Source organism: Martes martes, assembly GCF_963455335.1.
Source record: "Martes martes genome assembly, chromosome: 14".
Taxonomy (NCBI): Eukaryota; Metazoa; Chordata; class Mammalia; order Carnivora; family Mustelidae; genus Martes; species Martes martes.
In genome coordinates, this window is record NC_137902.1 from 61,712,535 (window position 1) to 61,729,987 (window position 17,453).

Sequence of the window (17,453 nt, forward strand, 5' to 3'; positions counted from 1 at the left end):
CGACTAATGCATTTTCTGAGGATCTTTATAAAAGTAAAGCATGTAAAAGAACTAATTGAACAAACAAATATTCTAAGGTTTCAAATAGAACTTTAAAATTTATCTTAATTCCATGTTACTTAGAGTTATGATTTGCTGGCAAAACAGTATAAACAGTCCTTGTAACAAAGCAAAAAATGCCAGCAAGCAAACAAAAATCCTTTAAGGCCTTTTTGTTCTACATTAAAAAAAAATATTCTTCAGGTTTCTCCAGAAGCAAAATACCCACAAATTTGTGATTTTTTTTTCTTGTAATTTGTTGTCATTGGCCAGAGTCAGGAGATTCATAGAATACTATTTGGAATACAGTAGTAAGAATATAAGACATTTGATTGAAGATGTTATGAAGATATATGGCCTTCTGCACTTGAAATATTTTGATTGATGTGGTGGATTTACGTGCTTTTCAGAGTACTTCCGAGGATAGCACTCAGCATGTAGTGAGGGCTCTTAGAAGTCCATTTAGAAATTTACCTATAAAAATTGAAATCAGGTGGCAATTTTATGTAAGGCAACCCGACAGTCAATACTCCAAGTATATAATTTAGTGAGTGGGATTTATGTAATAAGAGTGTTATTTTAAACTCTTAAGCGACTATATTTTCTTACTTGGTCCTAGAATATTACTGAGACTAGGAAGCAGGCAGTTTCTGTAACAATTATGTGGTACTCAAGATGACAAAGCAAATCACTGATAATTTGGTATCAATGCAGATCTTATTTTTTTCTTCCATATTTTCAGCAGATTATTTTACTGGTTTCTTAATTCAAGTTGAGTTTTTTAGAAATCTTGTTCTGTAGATCTCAAGATGATTAAGTATGCACTAAAAGTGTGGGGCTGGAAATAAAATTGCATAAGTGAAATTAAATTTTTTTCTCAACTTGCCAGTATGCATTTCTGGACATGGTTTTCCTTTATCTATTACAATTTCCTATTTGCTCTTCAGCAAAATTAGATCATGATGATTAAAATCTGTCCTCCTTGTTATTTTCTTTTATAACCTATTTGCAGTGGTCATGTTTTTTCTACTTCACACAACTTGGCTTGGGTGTTCTAAGAAAGATAAAAACCTCAAGTTTATTTTAAATATTCAGATTACTAGTGTAAACTCCTTTAAAAAGGTAATATTTGGGTGGGGGTGCCTGGCAGGCTCAGTCGGTTAAGTGACCCACTCTTGATTTTGGCTTAGGTCATGAGATGAGCCTGCAGTTGATTCCACCCTGGATGTGGAGCCTACCTAAGATTCTTTCTCCCTCTCTGCCTCCCTACCCGCCACTCTCTCAAAATAATAATAATAATAATAATTTTTTAAAAGGTAATTTTTTTGGAGTAGAGGTTTAGGAAAATCTCTTAAGAAACCAAAGTCTATTTATTTATTTTTTTAGAAACCAAAATTTAGAATAAGTTTTTACTAGGCTAGAAGGATTTTTGGAGTTGATTATGGTCATTAGTGGCTCTGAAAAACAAAACAACATGGGACCGGGATTTTTAAAACTACCTTTTAAAAACACTATAATGTATGTCTGAAATTGAACTGCTTACAGACATGTAAAAATTAGGTTTGATTTAGAAGAATTCAGAGATTGGATCAAGTAAGGAGTAATCATTCTAAATTTGAGATCTGTATGTGTAGGGAATACAAAGCCCTGTTGTGATTGGATGGAAAGTAAACATTTATTTTACTGAATTGTGATTGGCTAAAAACCTTTTCTTTCCACGATATTTTCTAATAACTGGATCTGGAGCCTTTAGCCCTGTTTTTATATGACGAGAGAGTTTGAGGTATGTGCTAGTACTGAAAGTACTCAAATTGGCCCAGAAACTAGATTTTAGGGACATTGACAGAAGCCCTCAACAGGGCTTTTGACATTTCTTACAACAAAGCAATAGCGAGGTGTAAATCTCTGAAGAGTTTAAACATGTAATTAGTATCGTTGCAAACAGGAAGGATGAAAGGATGACAGTGTTTTCTTCATTCTCATTTGGAGTCATGTACTGTTCTGCAGTGACTGTTTTCAGTGGAAAGTCTTGCTTTGCTTTGTTTTTAGTGGAAAGTGTTGCTCTGATTTGCTGCTGGGACTGTTGTTTCAGGTGAAATTTGGACTAATTCGGGTGGCGGGCACTATGTGTTCTGAAAAAACATAGCTTCAGAGATGCAGGGTTTAACCTGGAGTTTATTTTGTGACCCAGGGTGGAACCAGGATGCTTCACTTTCGCCTCGCCGCCCCCCCCCCCCCATATACTTCTGAGGGAGCGGCGAATAGAGAGGTGACCCTCAAATACTCTAAATGGTGTTACCAAGGGAGAGCATTCCTTTATCCCACGCTGCTCCTTATTTCTTAGCCTGGCTGGCTCCACAGCCCCCTTGGCAGCGTCGTCAGGTACTACTTTCCGTCTGTGGTGGTTCCTCCGACCCTTTCCCGCGGCTCCCTGCCCCCTCCCGCGCCGGCGGAAGGAGACGCTCGGCGCTCTAGCCTGCGAGTGGATGGAGAGGCGGAGTAGTACTGTCCACGGTGAGGTAGCAGCAGCGGCCGGGGCTGCCTCAGGGCCTCCGACGGCGACGGGGGTGTGGGAATTTCTGTCAGTTTGTGTGTGTATGTGTACGTGTGTGTCTGTAGCTACAGTCAGAGAAGCTACTAGTCGGGGAGTCTGGGGGAGTTTTGAGGACTGTGAGTGACCGAGGTCGCTGTGCCCTTCTGGGCAGAGCGTCCGGTGCGCCCCCAAGTCCGCGCTCGCTTGCTCGCGGGGCTGCCGCCGTCCCCCAGTCCGCTCTTCTTAGCATGGGCTGCCAGTAGGAACAGGGTTTCACTGGTTCCCCTGCAGTGGAGGAGGCAGCAGCCACTTCAGCAGTGATGGCTATGGCGGTGGAGACGCGGCTGGAACTGGTGGGGAAGCGGTTCCTGTGCGTGGCGGTCGGCGAGGAGGCTCGGCCCGAGCGCCGAGAGAGTGGACGCTGCTGGCGGGGCTGGCGAGCGGGGGTCATCCGAGCTGTGTCACACAGGGACAGCCGCAATCCGGACCTGGCGGTAAGAGAGCGAGTGCCCCTCAATCTCCCAACCCACACCCGCCCTGCTTGTCTCTGGCAGCACCTTGTCTGGTTACCTCTGGCACCTCGCGCAGCCCAGCCAGCTGGTGGTCACGCCCCTCTTTGGAACCGTCCGCTGCTTTGCCCTCATCCCCTGCTGGGATCTCCCACGTCCTCCTGAGTAGTTTCCCCCGTGGAGCGGTGCCGGAGCAGGACTCCCGGGCTTCTGCACGGGCCCCTCCAGGCCCCTTGGCCGCTGTCTGGGAGGGGGTCAGCGCCCCTGGGGTGGCCCTGGAGACCTTCGAAAGGCGGGGCTGTGAGCCAGTACCGCTGGGGCAGGTGGGGGGTGGCGGACAGAACACACACCACTCGTGGCGGTAGGGGGCCATCTTCACCAACATCTCTTTCCTTGAAAAAGTCTTACTATTCCAGGGGTTAGAGAATTAAAACTTAGGCAGTAAGGTTGCTGAAGGGGAGGGAGAAAAGCAAAGAGACCACCTCTGTGGTGTTTCAGGCAGTCCTGGGATTCGTGTGTATTTTCCAGGCAAAGGCTGTGTGAGTGGTGGCATCTTGATGCAGCCTTTTTTTTTTTTTTTTTAAACAGATGCTTGTAATTCTAACTGGAAACGATGAAAATGAAATCTTTTTATTTGAAGGGCCATTTAGAAATTAACCAACCCCTCCCATTCTTCCTCCCTTCCTTCCTTCCATTTGTTTTTCTGTGGGGTTGTGGTTTTTTTTTTTTTTTTTAAAGATTTTATTTATTTATTTGACAGCCAGAAATCACAAGTAGGCAGAGAGGCAGGCAGAGAGAGAGAGGAAGGGAGGCAGACTCCCTGCTGAGCAGAGAGCCCGATGTGGGGCTCGATCCCAGGACCCTGGGATCATGATCTGAGCCGAAGGCAGAGGCTTTAACCCACTGAGCCACCCAGGCGCCCCAGGGGTTGTGGTTTTTTAGAAAGTGAATAGTATTTTAAAAATCATATACAATTTTAAATGAAACAAGAAATATTATAAATTAAAATGTTATGCCCTGCCAAACCTTAAGGGTCTTTTTCTTTGCTTTCTTTTCCTTTCATATGATACTGCCAATATTTTCTTTCAATAATGTAGGAATGTGCCCCATTTCGAGAAGGGATATGCTCTTGATAGGGTTCCACGCACATTTTCACTTGGGGACAGGTTGGAAGGGGCAGAGTAGAGGCTAGGCATTGACTAGTCTTTGCCAGGTTGATTTGGGAGTATATAATCCACGAAATTTATTGGTAGTGCCTTGGGGTATTTAATTTTTTACTGAAAATTTCAAACATGGTAATATTTTCTTTCCTTTTGTATATCTGTGAGTTTACATTTCCAAATACACTTTAATATCTATCTATACATGTGCATATCTATTTTAATATTTTTCTTGGTTTCTGACTGCTTTTGTGAACCCCTGTTTCATGACTGTACTCATTGATATGGTTTTACTGGGCGTGTAGTAATGTTGACTTGATATTACAAAATAGGCTTGTTTTGCTAATAGGTATTTCTAATAGGAAATAAGAAGAAAAAAGCTAATTTTGAAGATTTTGCTTGGTTATTTTCACTGGAAAGAAGAAAAAGCAAATCTTAAAAAAGATTTCTTGTCTTAATGATTCTGTAGACTGTGTCAATTTGGTAACCTTTTTGTGTAAAAGGCATGTCCTGAGTTTCTCTCTCTTCCTCTTACTGTGATACAATATTGTCTTGGCTTTTATGTGGAAGCTAGTTGGATTATGGCTTAGCATTTTAAAATTACTTCAGAGCAAACCTGGGATGATACTTTGTTTTCCACAGCATTTGATTTTAGTAGGTGAATGAAAATTAAGGAAATGTAGTTTTAAATTATGAGTATCACTCATGACACTCAAGTTATCAGTTAAATATATTAACAACTTTCTTGCATGGAAATTTAAATGATATAAAGAATGGATTTATGTTTATCACATTTGTAAAAGGCAAAATATTAAGCTGGGTATTTAAAAATGAAAAGTATATGTGGATGGTAGGGACTAGAAAGAACAGGAATGAATTTTCTCAGGTGATGGAAGTGTTTTGTATCTTGACAGTTACAAGGGTGTATGTATTAAAACTTGTTGAATCGTGTACTTAATAGTTGCTTTTTACCATATACAAATTTTACATAAAAATGCATTTTGAACCATAATTATGTGAACCTCCAGCAGTTTCTCCTATTTTTAAAAAATTAATTTTATTTAAGCACTCTTTACACCCATTGTGGAGCTCGAACTCACAACCCCAGAATCAAGGGGTGCTTGTTCTTGGGACTAAAAAACCAGCCAGATGCCCCTGCAGCAGTTTTCCTTTGTCTACAAGTCTTTATTTGAAAAATTTTTTATGTGGTGTAACTGAGTTTTTTTCAGCCTAGAACCTACAGTTTTAGAGTTATTCCCAAACGTTCTTACATTTTTTTTTCCTTTTATATTCCCCAAATTAAATGAAATGAAACATGGGTAAGGTTAGCATCAATATACTATAATTCTCCTTCTAGACTTTTTTTTAAGATTTTATTTTTAAGCATTCTCTACACCCAAGGTGGTACTTGAACTCATAACCCTGAGATCAGGAGTTGCATGCTTCACTGACTTAGCCAGCCAGGCACCCCTTTTAGACTTTTGTTACTGAAGAATAAATTTTAAAGAGCTTTTTGAATTGTATGAAAAATGCTGGTATAAACAGGGTATTTTTGTGTTTTTTTTAAAATATAGATCAACTTCCTTTTTAAGATTTTATTTCTTTATTTGACAGAGAGAGAGAGAGAGAGACAGAGAGGGGACACAAGCAGGTGGAGTGGGAGAGGGAGAAGCAGGCTTCCTGCTGAGCATGGAGCATGCCCGACTCCTCAGGACCTGGGGATCATGACCTGGGGGGAAGGCAGACACTTAACAACTGAGCCACCCAGGCATCCCGTGTTTTTGTTTTTACTTTTTTTTTTAAGTTAAATATATGTAACTTAGAGTCTGCAGATGTATTAGAAATCTTAGTTGTATGTTTTTATGGCACATGATTTGAAAGGATAACTATAAGAACTTGAAAATAGTTTAGGGATGGGCACCTGGGTGGCTCAGTTGTTAGGGTTCTGCCTTCTGCTCAGGTCATGATCCCAGCATCCTGGGATTGAGCCCCATATCTGAGGCTCCTTCCTCAGCGGGGAGCTTGGTTCTCTCTCGCCAGCTCCCCGGTGCTTGTGTTCCCTCTCTCACTATCTCTCTCTGTCTTAAAATAAAATAAATAAAATCTTAAAAAAATAGTTTAGGGAATACTTTATCTCAAAAGTTAATCAGTTATTTTTGATCTTATATATGAAGAGTTGCTATGTGTATTAATGTTCTGTCACTGCTGTTAATACAAGTTAGTGTTTTAAACAATACAAATTGATTATTTATAGTTCTGGAGATGACAAGTCTAACATGGCGCCCAGTGAAGGTAGAACTGTGGTCTTTTCTGAAGGTCCTAGACAACATGCATGTCTTTTCCTCTTCTGACTTTAAGAAGTATCCCAGATTCCTTGCTCTAGGCACTCTGATTTTCTTGCCTCTCCCTTCCACTTTTTAAGTGCCCTCGTGATAATATTAGGTTCACCCCAATAATGAAAAATAATCTTGTCTGCTAATTAACAACCTTGATTCCGTCTGAATCTTAATTCTCCTTTGCCATCCAATGTAGTGTTGGCACAGATTTCATGGTGTAGGACATGAGCATCTTTGGAATGGCATTATTCTGCCCACCACACCAAGGTAGCAAAAATACTCTTTTACACTGTGAACATAAATAATTTCATACAAACAAATTAAGACTAAAATTAGTTGTATTTTTTCATGGCAGGAGTTTTAGTGATAATATCGCTATCTGATCTTTTGAGTAAATGAATTTAATTGATAGAATTTTTACTGGACTATGCTTGAATGATTTTATATAATTTTTGGTGGTTTTTAAAAAATGCCTTGTAAACCTTCTCAGTTATCTGTATTGGAATTACATTAACCAACAAAAGACTTTATCTGAATGTTTTTTATTCTCAGTAGGACCAGTTTGTTGAAGTTGAAATACATAAAGTATATTGTGAGTCCTCAGAATGTTGATTTTTTTGTTTTTGTTTTTTCTGTTTGTTTTTGTTTTTTACCTCATTATTTAGAAAGTTTCTTGCTGGGACCCCTGGGAGGCTCAGTTGGTTTAGCATCTGCTTCAGGTCAGGTTGTAATCCCAGGGTCCTGAGATTGAGTCCCACATCAGGCTCCTTGCTCAGCCGGGGAGCCTGCTTCTCCCTCTGCCCTTCCCCCTGCTCGGGCTCTCTCTCTTTCTCACAAATAAATAAATAAAATCTTAAAAAAAAAAAAAGTTTCTTGCTTTGGTATAGATTTTGATTGTTATTACTACCCTACTTTTTAAAGAATTTTCTGGAAGACATAGTATTATAGAAGGGAAGCTGCCTGTTGAGAAGTACTGTTGCATAATACTCATCCTTGAATAATATTGTCATACTAATTAGAGAGCAAAAATTGACTTACTGTTTGCTTGTTTTACTTCCCATCCATAACCTATAACCCTTTATTTATTTATTTATCCAGCCATCTAGACATCTCTCCACTCACTTTGATGCTTAGGGTGATTGCATCATTGTTTCAAGCTAACTCTGTTTAAAGTATACATATATTTTTTTAATGTCAGATTTTTCGTTACCCCAAAGGAACAAAAATTATATTTTGTTTCACACACCAAACACATACATTTGCTTGTTTGTTGGGGGATTTTCTGATGGTCACTTAGTGACAAGATTTTAAACTGTTCTAAACTGTACCTGCAGATATAAGTTATTTTGCAGATCTTACGGGTCTTAAATATAAAGAAAATTTTCATGTTTAGGAAATTTAAGGTAACCTGTGATTTTGTGTGTAAGGAGGCCTTTTCCAGTTTTAGTCCTAGTATGGTTTTGTTCAGCTGTCTTTTCATTTAAGTTTCATGTTGAGTTGGTAACATTTGATACCCTTATAAATTGTGTTAGGATAAGTCTTAGGTAAGTCTGAAATTTATAATGGTCTTGCAGTATTGATAATGCTAATTTCTGGTCTGTTTACAATGAATGAATGAATGATTTTTACTTCATTGCTCAGTATGACCTGGATGAGTTAACCATCAGGAAAATTGGTTAGCTGGTAGGTAGGAGGACTTTTATGTCTGATTTGAGTACATAGACTATTTTTTTCTCCTTTCTTGAATTGTTGTTATTGGTCCCAAAAGACTTTGGTATAGTAAGAGGAGTATGTAAATTGTAGCTGTCTATAGTGGCTATAGTGGTACCTTATAAATTGTCCATTTCAGTTTTAATGACTAGCTTAGCTTGTTTTAAAAGAAGGTAATCACCCCATAAATGGTGTCATTTGCATGTTCTGTGTAAAATTAATTAAATAAAAGAGGTATTTTTTTTCCTTCTTTTGACCTGTCATACATATATTCTGGCACATAATTTGGTTCCATTAATTTAAATAGAGAATTTTAAAATTTATTTAAAATTTAAATTTTTTAATTTAATTGGACTAAGGACATTTTGCCATGAGAACTCTGTTCTTACCTTCATATAATGATATCATAGCATTTGAAAGTAAAAATGTCCAGCTATTTCAATGTAATTGAAAGCATATAGGCTATGTTTATAAATTTATTATCTTTTGTCAATTTCAGGTTACATACAAAGAAGGTCTTCAACTCTCAAACTCATACTCATTTTCTTTCCCCTTATGTGTTTAGTACAGTATCTAGTATTTACTCTTAGGTATTTAATAAATGTTCATGGAATGATAAATGAGTGTCATGAGTTCCGTGAATACTTTATACTAACCATCTCAATCTAACCATCACCTACTACTATTTAGTATAAATTTTGAGTATCTTTTTTTTTTCTTTTGTGGCATTGTGTATCTTGGTGGTTATTTCCCCAGTATCTATTATGTGTTTGATTAAACTGTGGGCCATGGTATTCCTTAGGTAATCAGGTGGTTGAATTCCTGTGGCTACATTGATGGGTATAGATAGGCCCTAACTAATTAGGTACAATCAGAATGAAGTCAAGTACAGTATTGTGTGTTTGTGATGCTGAAATTGCCACAGCTATTTCCATTCTTTAAGGTCAGCCAGTTTGAGGACAAAGCTGACAAGGAGATGAAATTGTTTTCTGAAGCCTAAATACTCTGTTGGATTTTTCACCTGTGGGATTTTTCATTTTGGAAGAGTAAATTTATTTTATGTCTTTTTTGTCGTTTTTTTTCTGTGGAACTAAAAGCATTTTAACTGATAAATGTGGTGATATTCTGTTCCATTTTTTTGAAAAGCACATGTAAGGGGCATTTTCATGACATTCCTGTCGTCTTTGTTATTTGATATTAAGACATTTAGACCTTTGTCATTAACTTCAGTGATGATTTTCAGGGAAGATGATATATTCTGCTTTGTGTCTTGATGTATCCCAAACCTTTGAAGAATTGTTTTAATGCACGTAGGACATCCAGATACCTAATTTTCTAAATAATTGAAAATTAGAAATAACATTTGAATTTTTATGTCAGAAAGAATCTATAATCCCCTTGTAGTTAAAAAGAAACTTCAGGGGCGCCTGGGTGGCTCAGTGGGTTAAGCCTCTGCCTTCAGCTCAGGTCATGATCCCAGGGTACTGGGATCGAGCCCGCATTGGGCTCTCCCCGCCTGCTTTCCCTTCTCCCTCTCTGCCTGCCTCTCTGCCTACTTGTGATCTCTGACTGTCAAATAAATAAATAGGGAAACTTTAAAAAAAAAAAAAAAAAGAAATTTCAGGGGGTGCCTAGGTGGCTCAGTCGGTTGCACGTCTGCCTTCAGCTCCAGTCATTGATCCCAAGAGTCCTGGGATTGAGCCCCATGTCAGGCTCCTTGCTCAGCAAGGGAGTCTGTTTCTCCCTCTCCCTCTCCTCTGCTTGTGTGTTGTGCGCTCGTGCGTTCTCTCTCTCAAATAAATAAATAAAATCTTTTTCTATTTTTTAAAAAAGATTTTATTTATTATTTGTCAGAGAGACAGAGAGAGCACACAAGCGGGGCGAAAAGCAGGCAGAGGGAGAAGCCGGCTCCCTGCTGAGCAAGGAGCCCAAAGTGGGGCTTGATCCCAGGTGCTTGGGATCATGACCTGAGCCAAAGGCTGACTCTTAACCCACTGAGCCACTCAGGCATGCCAAATAAAGTTTAAAAAAAAAAAAGAAAGAAAATTGAAAAAAGAAAAAAAATTTTCAGGAAAAAGGAATCATTAGTATTTCAGAAATTAACAAGAAATTGAGACACCTGGTTGACTCAGTCAGTTAAGCGTCTGCTTTTGGCTCAGGTCATGATCCCAGGGTCCTGGGTTTGAGCTTCCCCATTGGGCTCCTTGCTCAGCAGGGAGCCTGCTTCTCCCTCTGCCTGCTGTTCTCCCTGCTTGTGCTCACACTCTCACTCTCTCTCTCTCTGACAAATAAATAAATAAAATCTTTAAAAAAAAATAAACAAGAAATTAACTTTTAGTTTTTAGGTCATATACCATAAATGTTGTATGTTTCTACTCTGTGTTATTGTTGGCCAGGTGAATACCTATCAGTATACTCTTCTTTATCTGCAGTTCTGAAACTCAGATTCTTTTGTACTAACAGAATATTTTAATGATTCACTAGGAAAACCTGACTAAATGAACTGTTTTAAAAAGTAAAATCTAATATGAACTGAATAATCTTGTTTTGTGAGAGAAATATAAATGTGCTTAATTTCAGTATGCTGCTCTAAACTCCACATACAATGTAGGTACTTTTACATGTAATATACATGTGATATATGCACTGTGTCGCCATATTCAACTACTACTATAACATGCCCTATGTAACTTTATAAAATTAAATTTTGAACTCCAAAACCCATCTAGTTGGAAGGGTTTAGGATGAGGTATTGTTATTTAAAAATTAATACTGATCTTTTAAATTCATTTTTATTTATTTTAGAGGAAGTGCATGCATGGGGGGAGGGTCAGAGGGAGAGAGAGAATCTGGGGAGGGTCAGAGGGAGAGAGAGAATCTTTTTTTTTTAACTTTCAAAGGAGAAAGAATCTTAAGCAGGCTCCACATGCACCATGGAATCCTACATGGGGCTCAGTTTAATTACCCTGAGCTCATGACCTGAGCAGAATTCAAGAGTTAGACAAGTGATTGAGCCATCCAGATACCCCTATTCTGATCTTTTTTAATGGTGGTGATTTAATGGTAATAGAAGTTACTAATTTAATTTGTTTCAAGATTTGACAGTGATTATATTTCTGCCTGATGTTCAGTTAAACAGTTGTTTTCAATGTAAGTTTTTGACAAACTTACTATTTTTTTGATAAAAAGTTCTTAATGTGATAAATCTTTGAGGATTACATAATTTGCCCTTTAAGATCATTTACTAAAATATAAATTATCTAATTGGATGGAATCTTTTCACATAGAATTTTTTATTTTGTAGCTATGTTATAAAATTATTCTAGTAAATCCATAGATGAAAATCTTATGTTTATTTTATAATGTAGGACCTATTGATTTAATTATGGAATAAATGGTTAATTAGTAGAAAACAGCATGTTATCCTTTTACTGTTTGGTTAGACATAACCATTTCTTAATTTCTTATCATTTCTTAATCAGTCCACATTTCTTAATCAGTTGGAACTGGGAGTCTTACAGGAATTTGTGTTATATTTGAACAGGGTAGATAAATGCTTATACTTCTTATTAAAAAGTATGAATACAGTGAAATCTGACTTTTGGGGTTTATTAGCTGGGAGACCTCTTTAGAATTAATAAATGTTTTGGATTACATATTTCTTAATACATTATAAATTTTAGGTACAGTATTTCATCTATATTCATTCAAATCAGCCCAACAAAATAGGTCTTAATAGAATGTCTTTTGAAATTAGTTTGAAAAAAAATAGGAATTGTGTGTAAGTACATATAAATACATGTTACTGATCACCATAAAAGACCTTAAGTTTCAATGAAGTATTTCTCAAAAGTACTTTTAACATTTCACTTGATTTATATAGTTTGGGTCTCAGTTTTCTCATTTATCCTAGTCAGTGAATGGAATTAGTCTAGATTCAGAGTTTTTTTTGTTCTCTAACTCTAGAGTTGTGCTGTTAACAATTTCTATCTGGAATGTCCTGGGATAAAGTGTTTATTAGGCAGAAATCAATTTCAGATTCTTCTCCAAAGCTCCTAATTCTGAGCTAATGAAATTTTTCATTATGACATACCTTTTGTATTGTATTATATGGACCACAATTCTGTACTAAAGTAACGTGATTTCTATTTAGTGTTTTTTTTAGATGATCAAGATGAGTTCATAAGATTTGAATTTTTGTGATTGTAGAAATTGTGGTAGAATAAATATTCCAAGGCTACAATATTAGGCCTTGAAATGATTGAATATGTATTTTCTCATATACTTAACTTTTTGAAGAAAATACTCTATGGTTTAAATTGATGAAAAAGAATGAAATACTACTACTTTAAGTGATGCCTTCGGCCCAGGTCATGATCCCAGGGTCCTAGGATTGAGTCTTGCTTTTGGCTCCTTGCTGAGCTGGAGCCTGCTTCTCTCTCTCCCTCTGCTTGCCACTCCCTCTGCTTGTTCAACATCTCTCTTTCTCTCTCTGTCAAATAAATAAAATCTTAAAAAAAAAAGACTAGTAATTCACAGATTTTCAAAGTAACAATAACAAAAAACAAAAACCCAAGCTGCTTCTATTGCTGTAATAAATATTCTCCTTGGGGTGCCCAGCTGACTCTGTCCTTAGAGCATGTGACACTTGATCTTGGGGTTGTGGGTTCAAGCCCTGTGCTAGGTGTAGAGATTACTTAAAATCTTCTTAAAAAAAAAAAAATTCTCCCTGAACTTTGCCCTTTTTTGATTTTTGTTAGCCTCATGATTCAAGTCCCTTGGGGGTTTCTTCCTTTCCTGATTAAAGTTTCTCCCAGCTTCTTAATTTAGTATTAGAGATCCAGTCCTTTGTTTACTGTTTTCTTTTGTCTCTCTCTCTCTTTTTTTACTCTTGTTATTCTCTTTAGAATTTACTGGTACTTGTTGCACCATTAGTCTCAAGTCTGCAGCTTAAGCATGGCCTTCAGTTTGAATCCACCATCTCTACCTCCACCTCCTCCTCCTTTTTAAACAAGATTTTTATTTATTTATTTGAGAGGGAACACTAAAGTAGGGGAAGTGGCAGAGGGAGAAGGAGAAGCAGGCTCCCCACTGAGCAGAGCTCCATCCCAGGACCCCAAGATTATGACCTGAGCTAAAGGCAGATGCTTAACCAACTGAGCCACCCAGGCACCCATCTACCTTCTTTTTTGATGAATTTATATGAATGTCCCACCTTTGAGTATGATATAATGTTCCTAAAGTGTTTATTTATTATCTTCCTGTGAAATTAGTGTTCCTTTTGAGACTTGAAGTGGTCTCATACTGGTTTTAAACCTTTCATTCACTTTCACCTTTCACTTCTCTCTCTCTCCCTCTGCTTGCCACTCCCTCTGCTTGTTCAACATCAACAAAGTAGGTATTTATGGTGTTCTGCCAATTTCTTCCTTTAAATTGCAGTCTTCCCTACTCCCACTTCTGTGTTTTTTCTCCCCAGTTTGTATTGCCATTGGCTATACTTTTATTGCCCTACACGCATATTAAGTGGTCTTTTTACTTTCAGGTTTCTTCCTTTTCTAGTCTATTCTGTGCAGTGGACAGATTCCTCATACTGAGTCTTCCATTAGCTGACTTTTGCTTTTCCAATAAAGTCCAAACATCATCACCCTAGTGTTTAGACCTGGTCAGTCTTGCCCCGTCCTTTGAAATTTAAAAGTAACTAATCTCTTATGCACACTGTTCTGTGGTGTTAAGTGGAAGTCTTGTTGGAATTTAAAAACTTATTATAACCAACTGTTTATGAAATCATAAAATGCATTTCATATTTACTTCTAAATTTAATTTGCTGATGAAATTTCTGATGTCAAATTGATGAGCACATTATCATTTGTTAAAAATGGTATTGCTTTTTTATCTTGAGAGAGCCAGTAGTTCATTTTTGCTTTTGTTTCCCTTGCCTCCAGAGATGTATCTAATAAGAAGTTAGTATGGCTGAGGTCAAAGAGGTTGCTGCCTGTGTTTTCCTCTAGGAGTTTCGTTGTTACCTGTCTCACATTTAGGTCTTTCATCCATTTTGAATTTACTTTTGTGAATGATGTGAGAAAGTGGTCCAGTTTCATTCTTCTGCATGTTGCTGTCCAGTTTTTCCAACACTATTTGTTGAAGAGACATTTTTCCATTAGCTGCTATTTCCTTCTGTGTGGAAGATTAGTTGGCCATATGGTTGTGGGTCCTTTTGTGGGTTTTCTGTTCTGTTCCATCGATCTATATTTCTGTTTTTGTGCTGGTACCAAACTGTCTTGATGATTACAGCTTTGTAATATACCTTGAAGTCTGGAATTGTGATGCTTCCAGCTTTTCATTTCCTTTTCAAAATTTCTTTGGCAAAAACTTCTGTACCATGAAGGAAACAATCAACAAAACTAAAAGATAACCTACAGAATGGGAGAAAATATTTGCAAATGACATATCTGATAAAAGGTTAGTATTCAAAATCTATAAAGAACTTATCAAACTCAGCAGCCCCCAAATAAATAGTCCAGTTAAGAAATGGGTAGAAGACATGAACAGATATTTTTCCAAAGAAAATATCCAGATAAATAACAGATACATGAAAAGATGCTCAACAACACTCATCATCAGGGAAAGACAAATCAAAACCATGATGAGATACCACCTCACACCTGTCAGAATGGCTAAAATTAATAACACAGGAAACAGTGGGTGTTGATGAGGATGCAGAGAAAGGAGAATCCTCTTACACTGTTGATAGGAATGCAAACTAGTGCCAACCACTCTGGAAAACAGTGTGGAGGTTCCTTAAAGTTAAAAATAGAACTACCCTATTACCCTAATACCACTAGGTATTTACCCAAAGGATACAAAAATACAGATTTGAAAGGACACATGCTGTACCCTGATGTTTAGAGCAGCATTAATAGTAGCCAAACTATGGAGAGAGCCCAAATGTCCATTGATTGATGAATGGATAAAGAAGAGATGCTATGTGTGTGTGTGTGTGCGCATGTGCGCGCGCACACACACACACACACACACAATGTAATATTACTCAGCCATCAAAAAGAATGAACTCTTAACATTTGCAAAGACATGGTGGACCTGGAGAGTATTATGCTAAATGAAACAAGTCAGAGAAAGACAAATACCATATAATCTCACTCATATGTAGAATTTAGGAAAGAGGGCAGGTGAACATATGGGAAAGGGAAAAGAAAAAAAAGGAAAGAAGGAAACAAACCATAAGAGACTCAACAATACAGAACAAACTGAGAGCTGAGAGTGGGAGATGGGCTGGGGATGAGCTAAATGAGTGATGGTTGTTAAGGAGGACATTTGTTGTGATGAGCACTAGGTGTTATATGTAAGTGATGGATCACTAAATTCTATACCTGAGCCAATTTCACCATATATGTTAACTAATTTGAATTTAAATAAAAACTTGAAATTAAAAAAAAATGGTATTTGGTGTTGCATGAACTGACTCAAATGAGAAGACCAACTTCTAATCAAATTATATATATAGTATTATTAGTCTATTTGTTTTTGAAAGTCAAAATCCAGTTTAACAGCATTTTACACAGTATTCATGAATCTGGAAGGACTACTTTTCTTTGATTTTAAGATACACATATTCCACATTTTACTGTTTCTGAAATTAAGGCACAGCTCATAAGTAGTTCACATCAAAAGTGATTTGTTTATCACTGTTTGGAATATCAAGTGACAATATATTAGTGGTAGTCTGCCTGCAAAGTATGTGACCTTGTGTAAAACTTTTCAGTCTTAGTATTCCTTTAAACTCTTAAAAATTAGAACTTTTGTTTTTGTAGTTTTTATCTATTGACATTTACTGTATTAAGAATTAAAACTAAAAAAAACCCAAACAAACAAACAAACAAAAAAGAATTAAAACTCAAGAGTTAGGACATACATGTAGATATGCCATTACCTGTCAGAACAGTGCTATCCCGCTGCATGTAGCCTATAGAAAACTGCTTATACTCTGATAGAGTGAAAAACACAAGGATAAGTATTAAGAGAGTTTTTTTTTTTTAAGATTTTGTTTCTTTGTCAGAGAGAGAGAGAGAGAAATCACAAGCAGGGGGAGTGGCAAGCAGAGAGAGAAGCAGGGTCCCTGCTGAGCAAGAAGCCCAATGTGGGGCTCGATCCCAGACCCTGGGATCATGACCTGAGCTGAAGGTAGCCACCTAACCAACTGAGACACCCAGGTGCCCCGAGGTATTTTAACTTTACTAACCAACCTTTTGAATAGGTTCGGTTACCCTTGAAAACTTAGTGAAGAGACTTGCCATCTAATTTTTTTTTTAAAGATTTTTATTTATTTGACTGAGAGACAGACAGGGAGAGAGGGAACACAGAGCAGGGAGAGTAGGTGAGGGAGAAGCAGGCTTCCTGCTGATCAAGGAGCCCAATACAGGGCTTGATCCCAGGACCCTGGGATCATGAGCCAAAGGCAGATACTTAATCAACTGAGCCACCCAGGTGCCCCTAATTATTTCTTTAGATAGAATTATGTATAGTGTTACAATGGCAGGTGCTTAAAGTTGTAGTTGAATTTGGCTTCTTCATCATCATTTCAGATATCTTATAGTATTTGCTATGTTACCACGTTGCTGTGAACATTACGTATTTTAAACATAGATTTCCCAATCACATGCCAGAGAATGTAGAAACGGTAGAACATGCAGTAGAAACTAACTCAGTATTCCTAGAATAGATTTCAGAATTTTTCGAAACTAGGAGAGGTCTGTGTAACTAATTCCTGAAAGACTATCATTTAGGAGCTGACACATCTGATCCATCTGTCAAAATTATTAGTTTTATGGTTCAGAAAACATCTTTAGGCTCAGAGGAATGTCAAAGAAGGAAGTAACATGTTGATGTATGGATAAAGTTATACATTGCCGTTTAATGTAAAATGGCTTTGTATATATCGAATTAGGTTTTATTTCTTCCCTAAATTGTCATTGCTAAGATTGAATCTTGTCATCAAGGCAATATAAATACTCGGTAAGATATTAAACTTTTTTTTAATAATTTTTTTTATAAACAAATAATGTATTATTAGCCCCAGGGGCTAATGTGAATCGCCAGGTTTACACACTTCACAGCACTCACCATAGCACATACCCTCCCCAGTGTCCAT

At 37.4% G+C, this 17,453-nt stretch overlaps 1 protein-coding gene across 3 annotated transcripts in view; it reads left to right on the forward strand.

Moving 5' to 3' along the window:
* Positions 1-17,453, forward strand: part of JMJD1C (jumonji domain containing 1C) — a 339,678-nt gene that overhangs the window by 57,496 nt on the left and 264,729 nt on the right. The window contains exon 1 of one of the 3 annotated variants that reach the window (XM_080822673.1): positions 2,520-3,066. The exons of 1 other annotated variant lie outside the window; for it this stretch is intronic. In XM_080822673.1, the coding sequence (XP_080678799.1) occupies positions 2,893-3,066 (174 nt within the window). In that variant the 5' untranslated portion in view covers positions 2,520-2,892. Of the gene's footprint in view, positions 1-2,519; positions 3,067-17,453 lie in introns of those variants that run through there. One more of the 3 variants, XM_080822678.1, reaches the window with a different exon arrangement.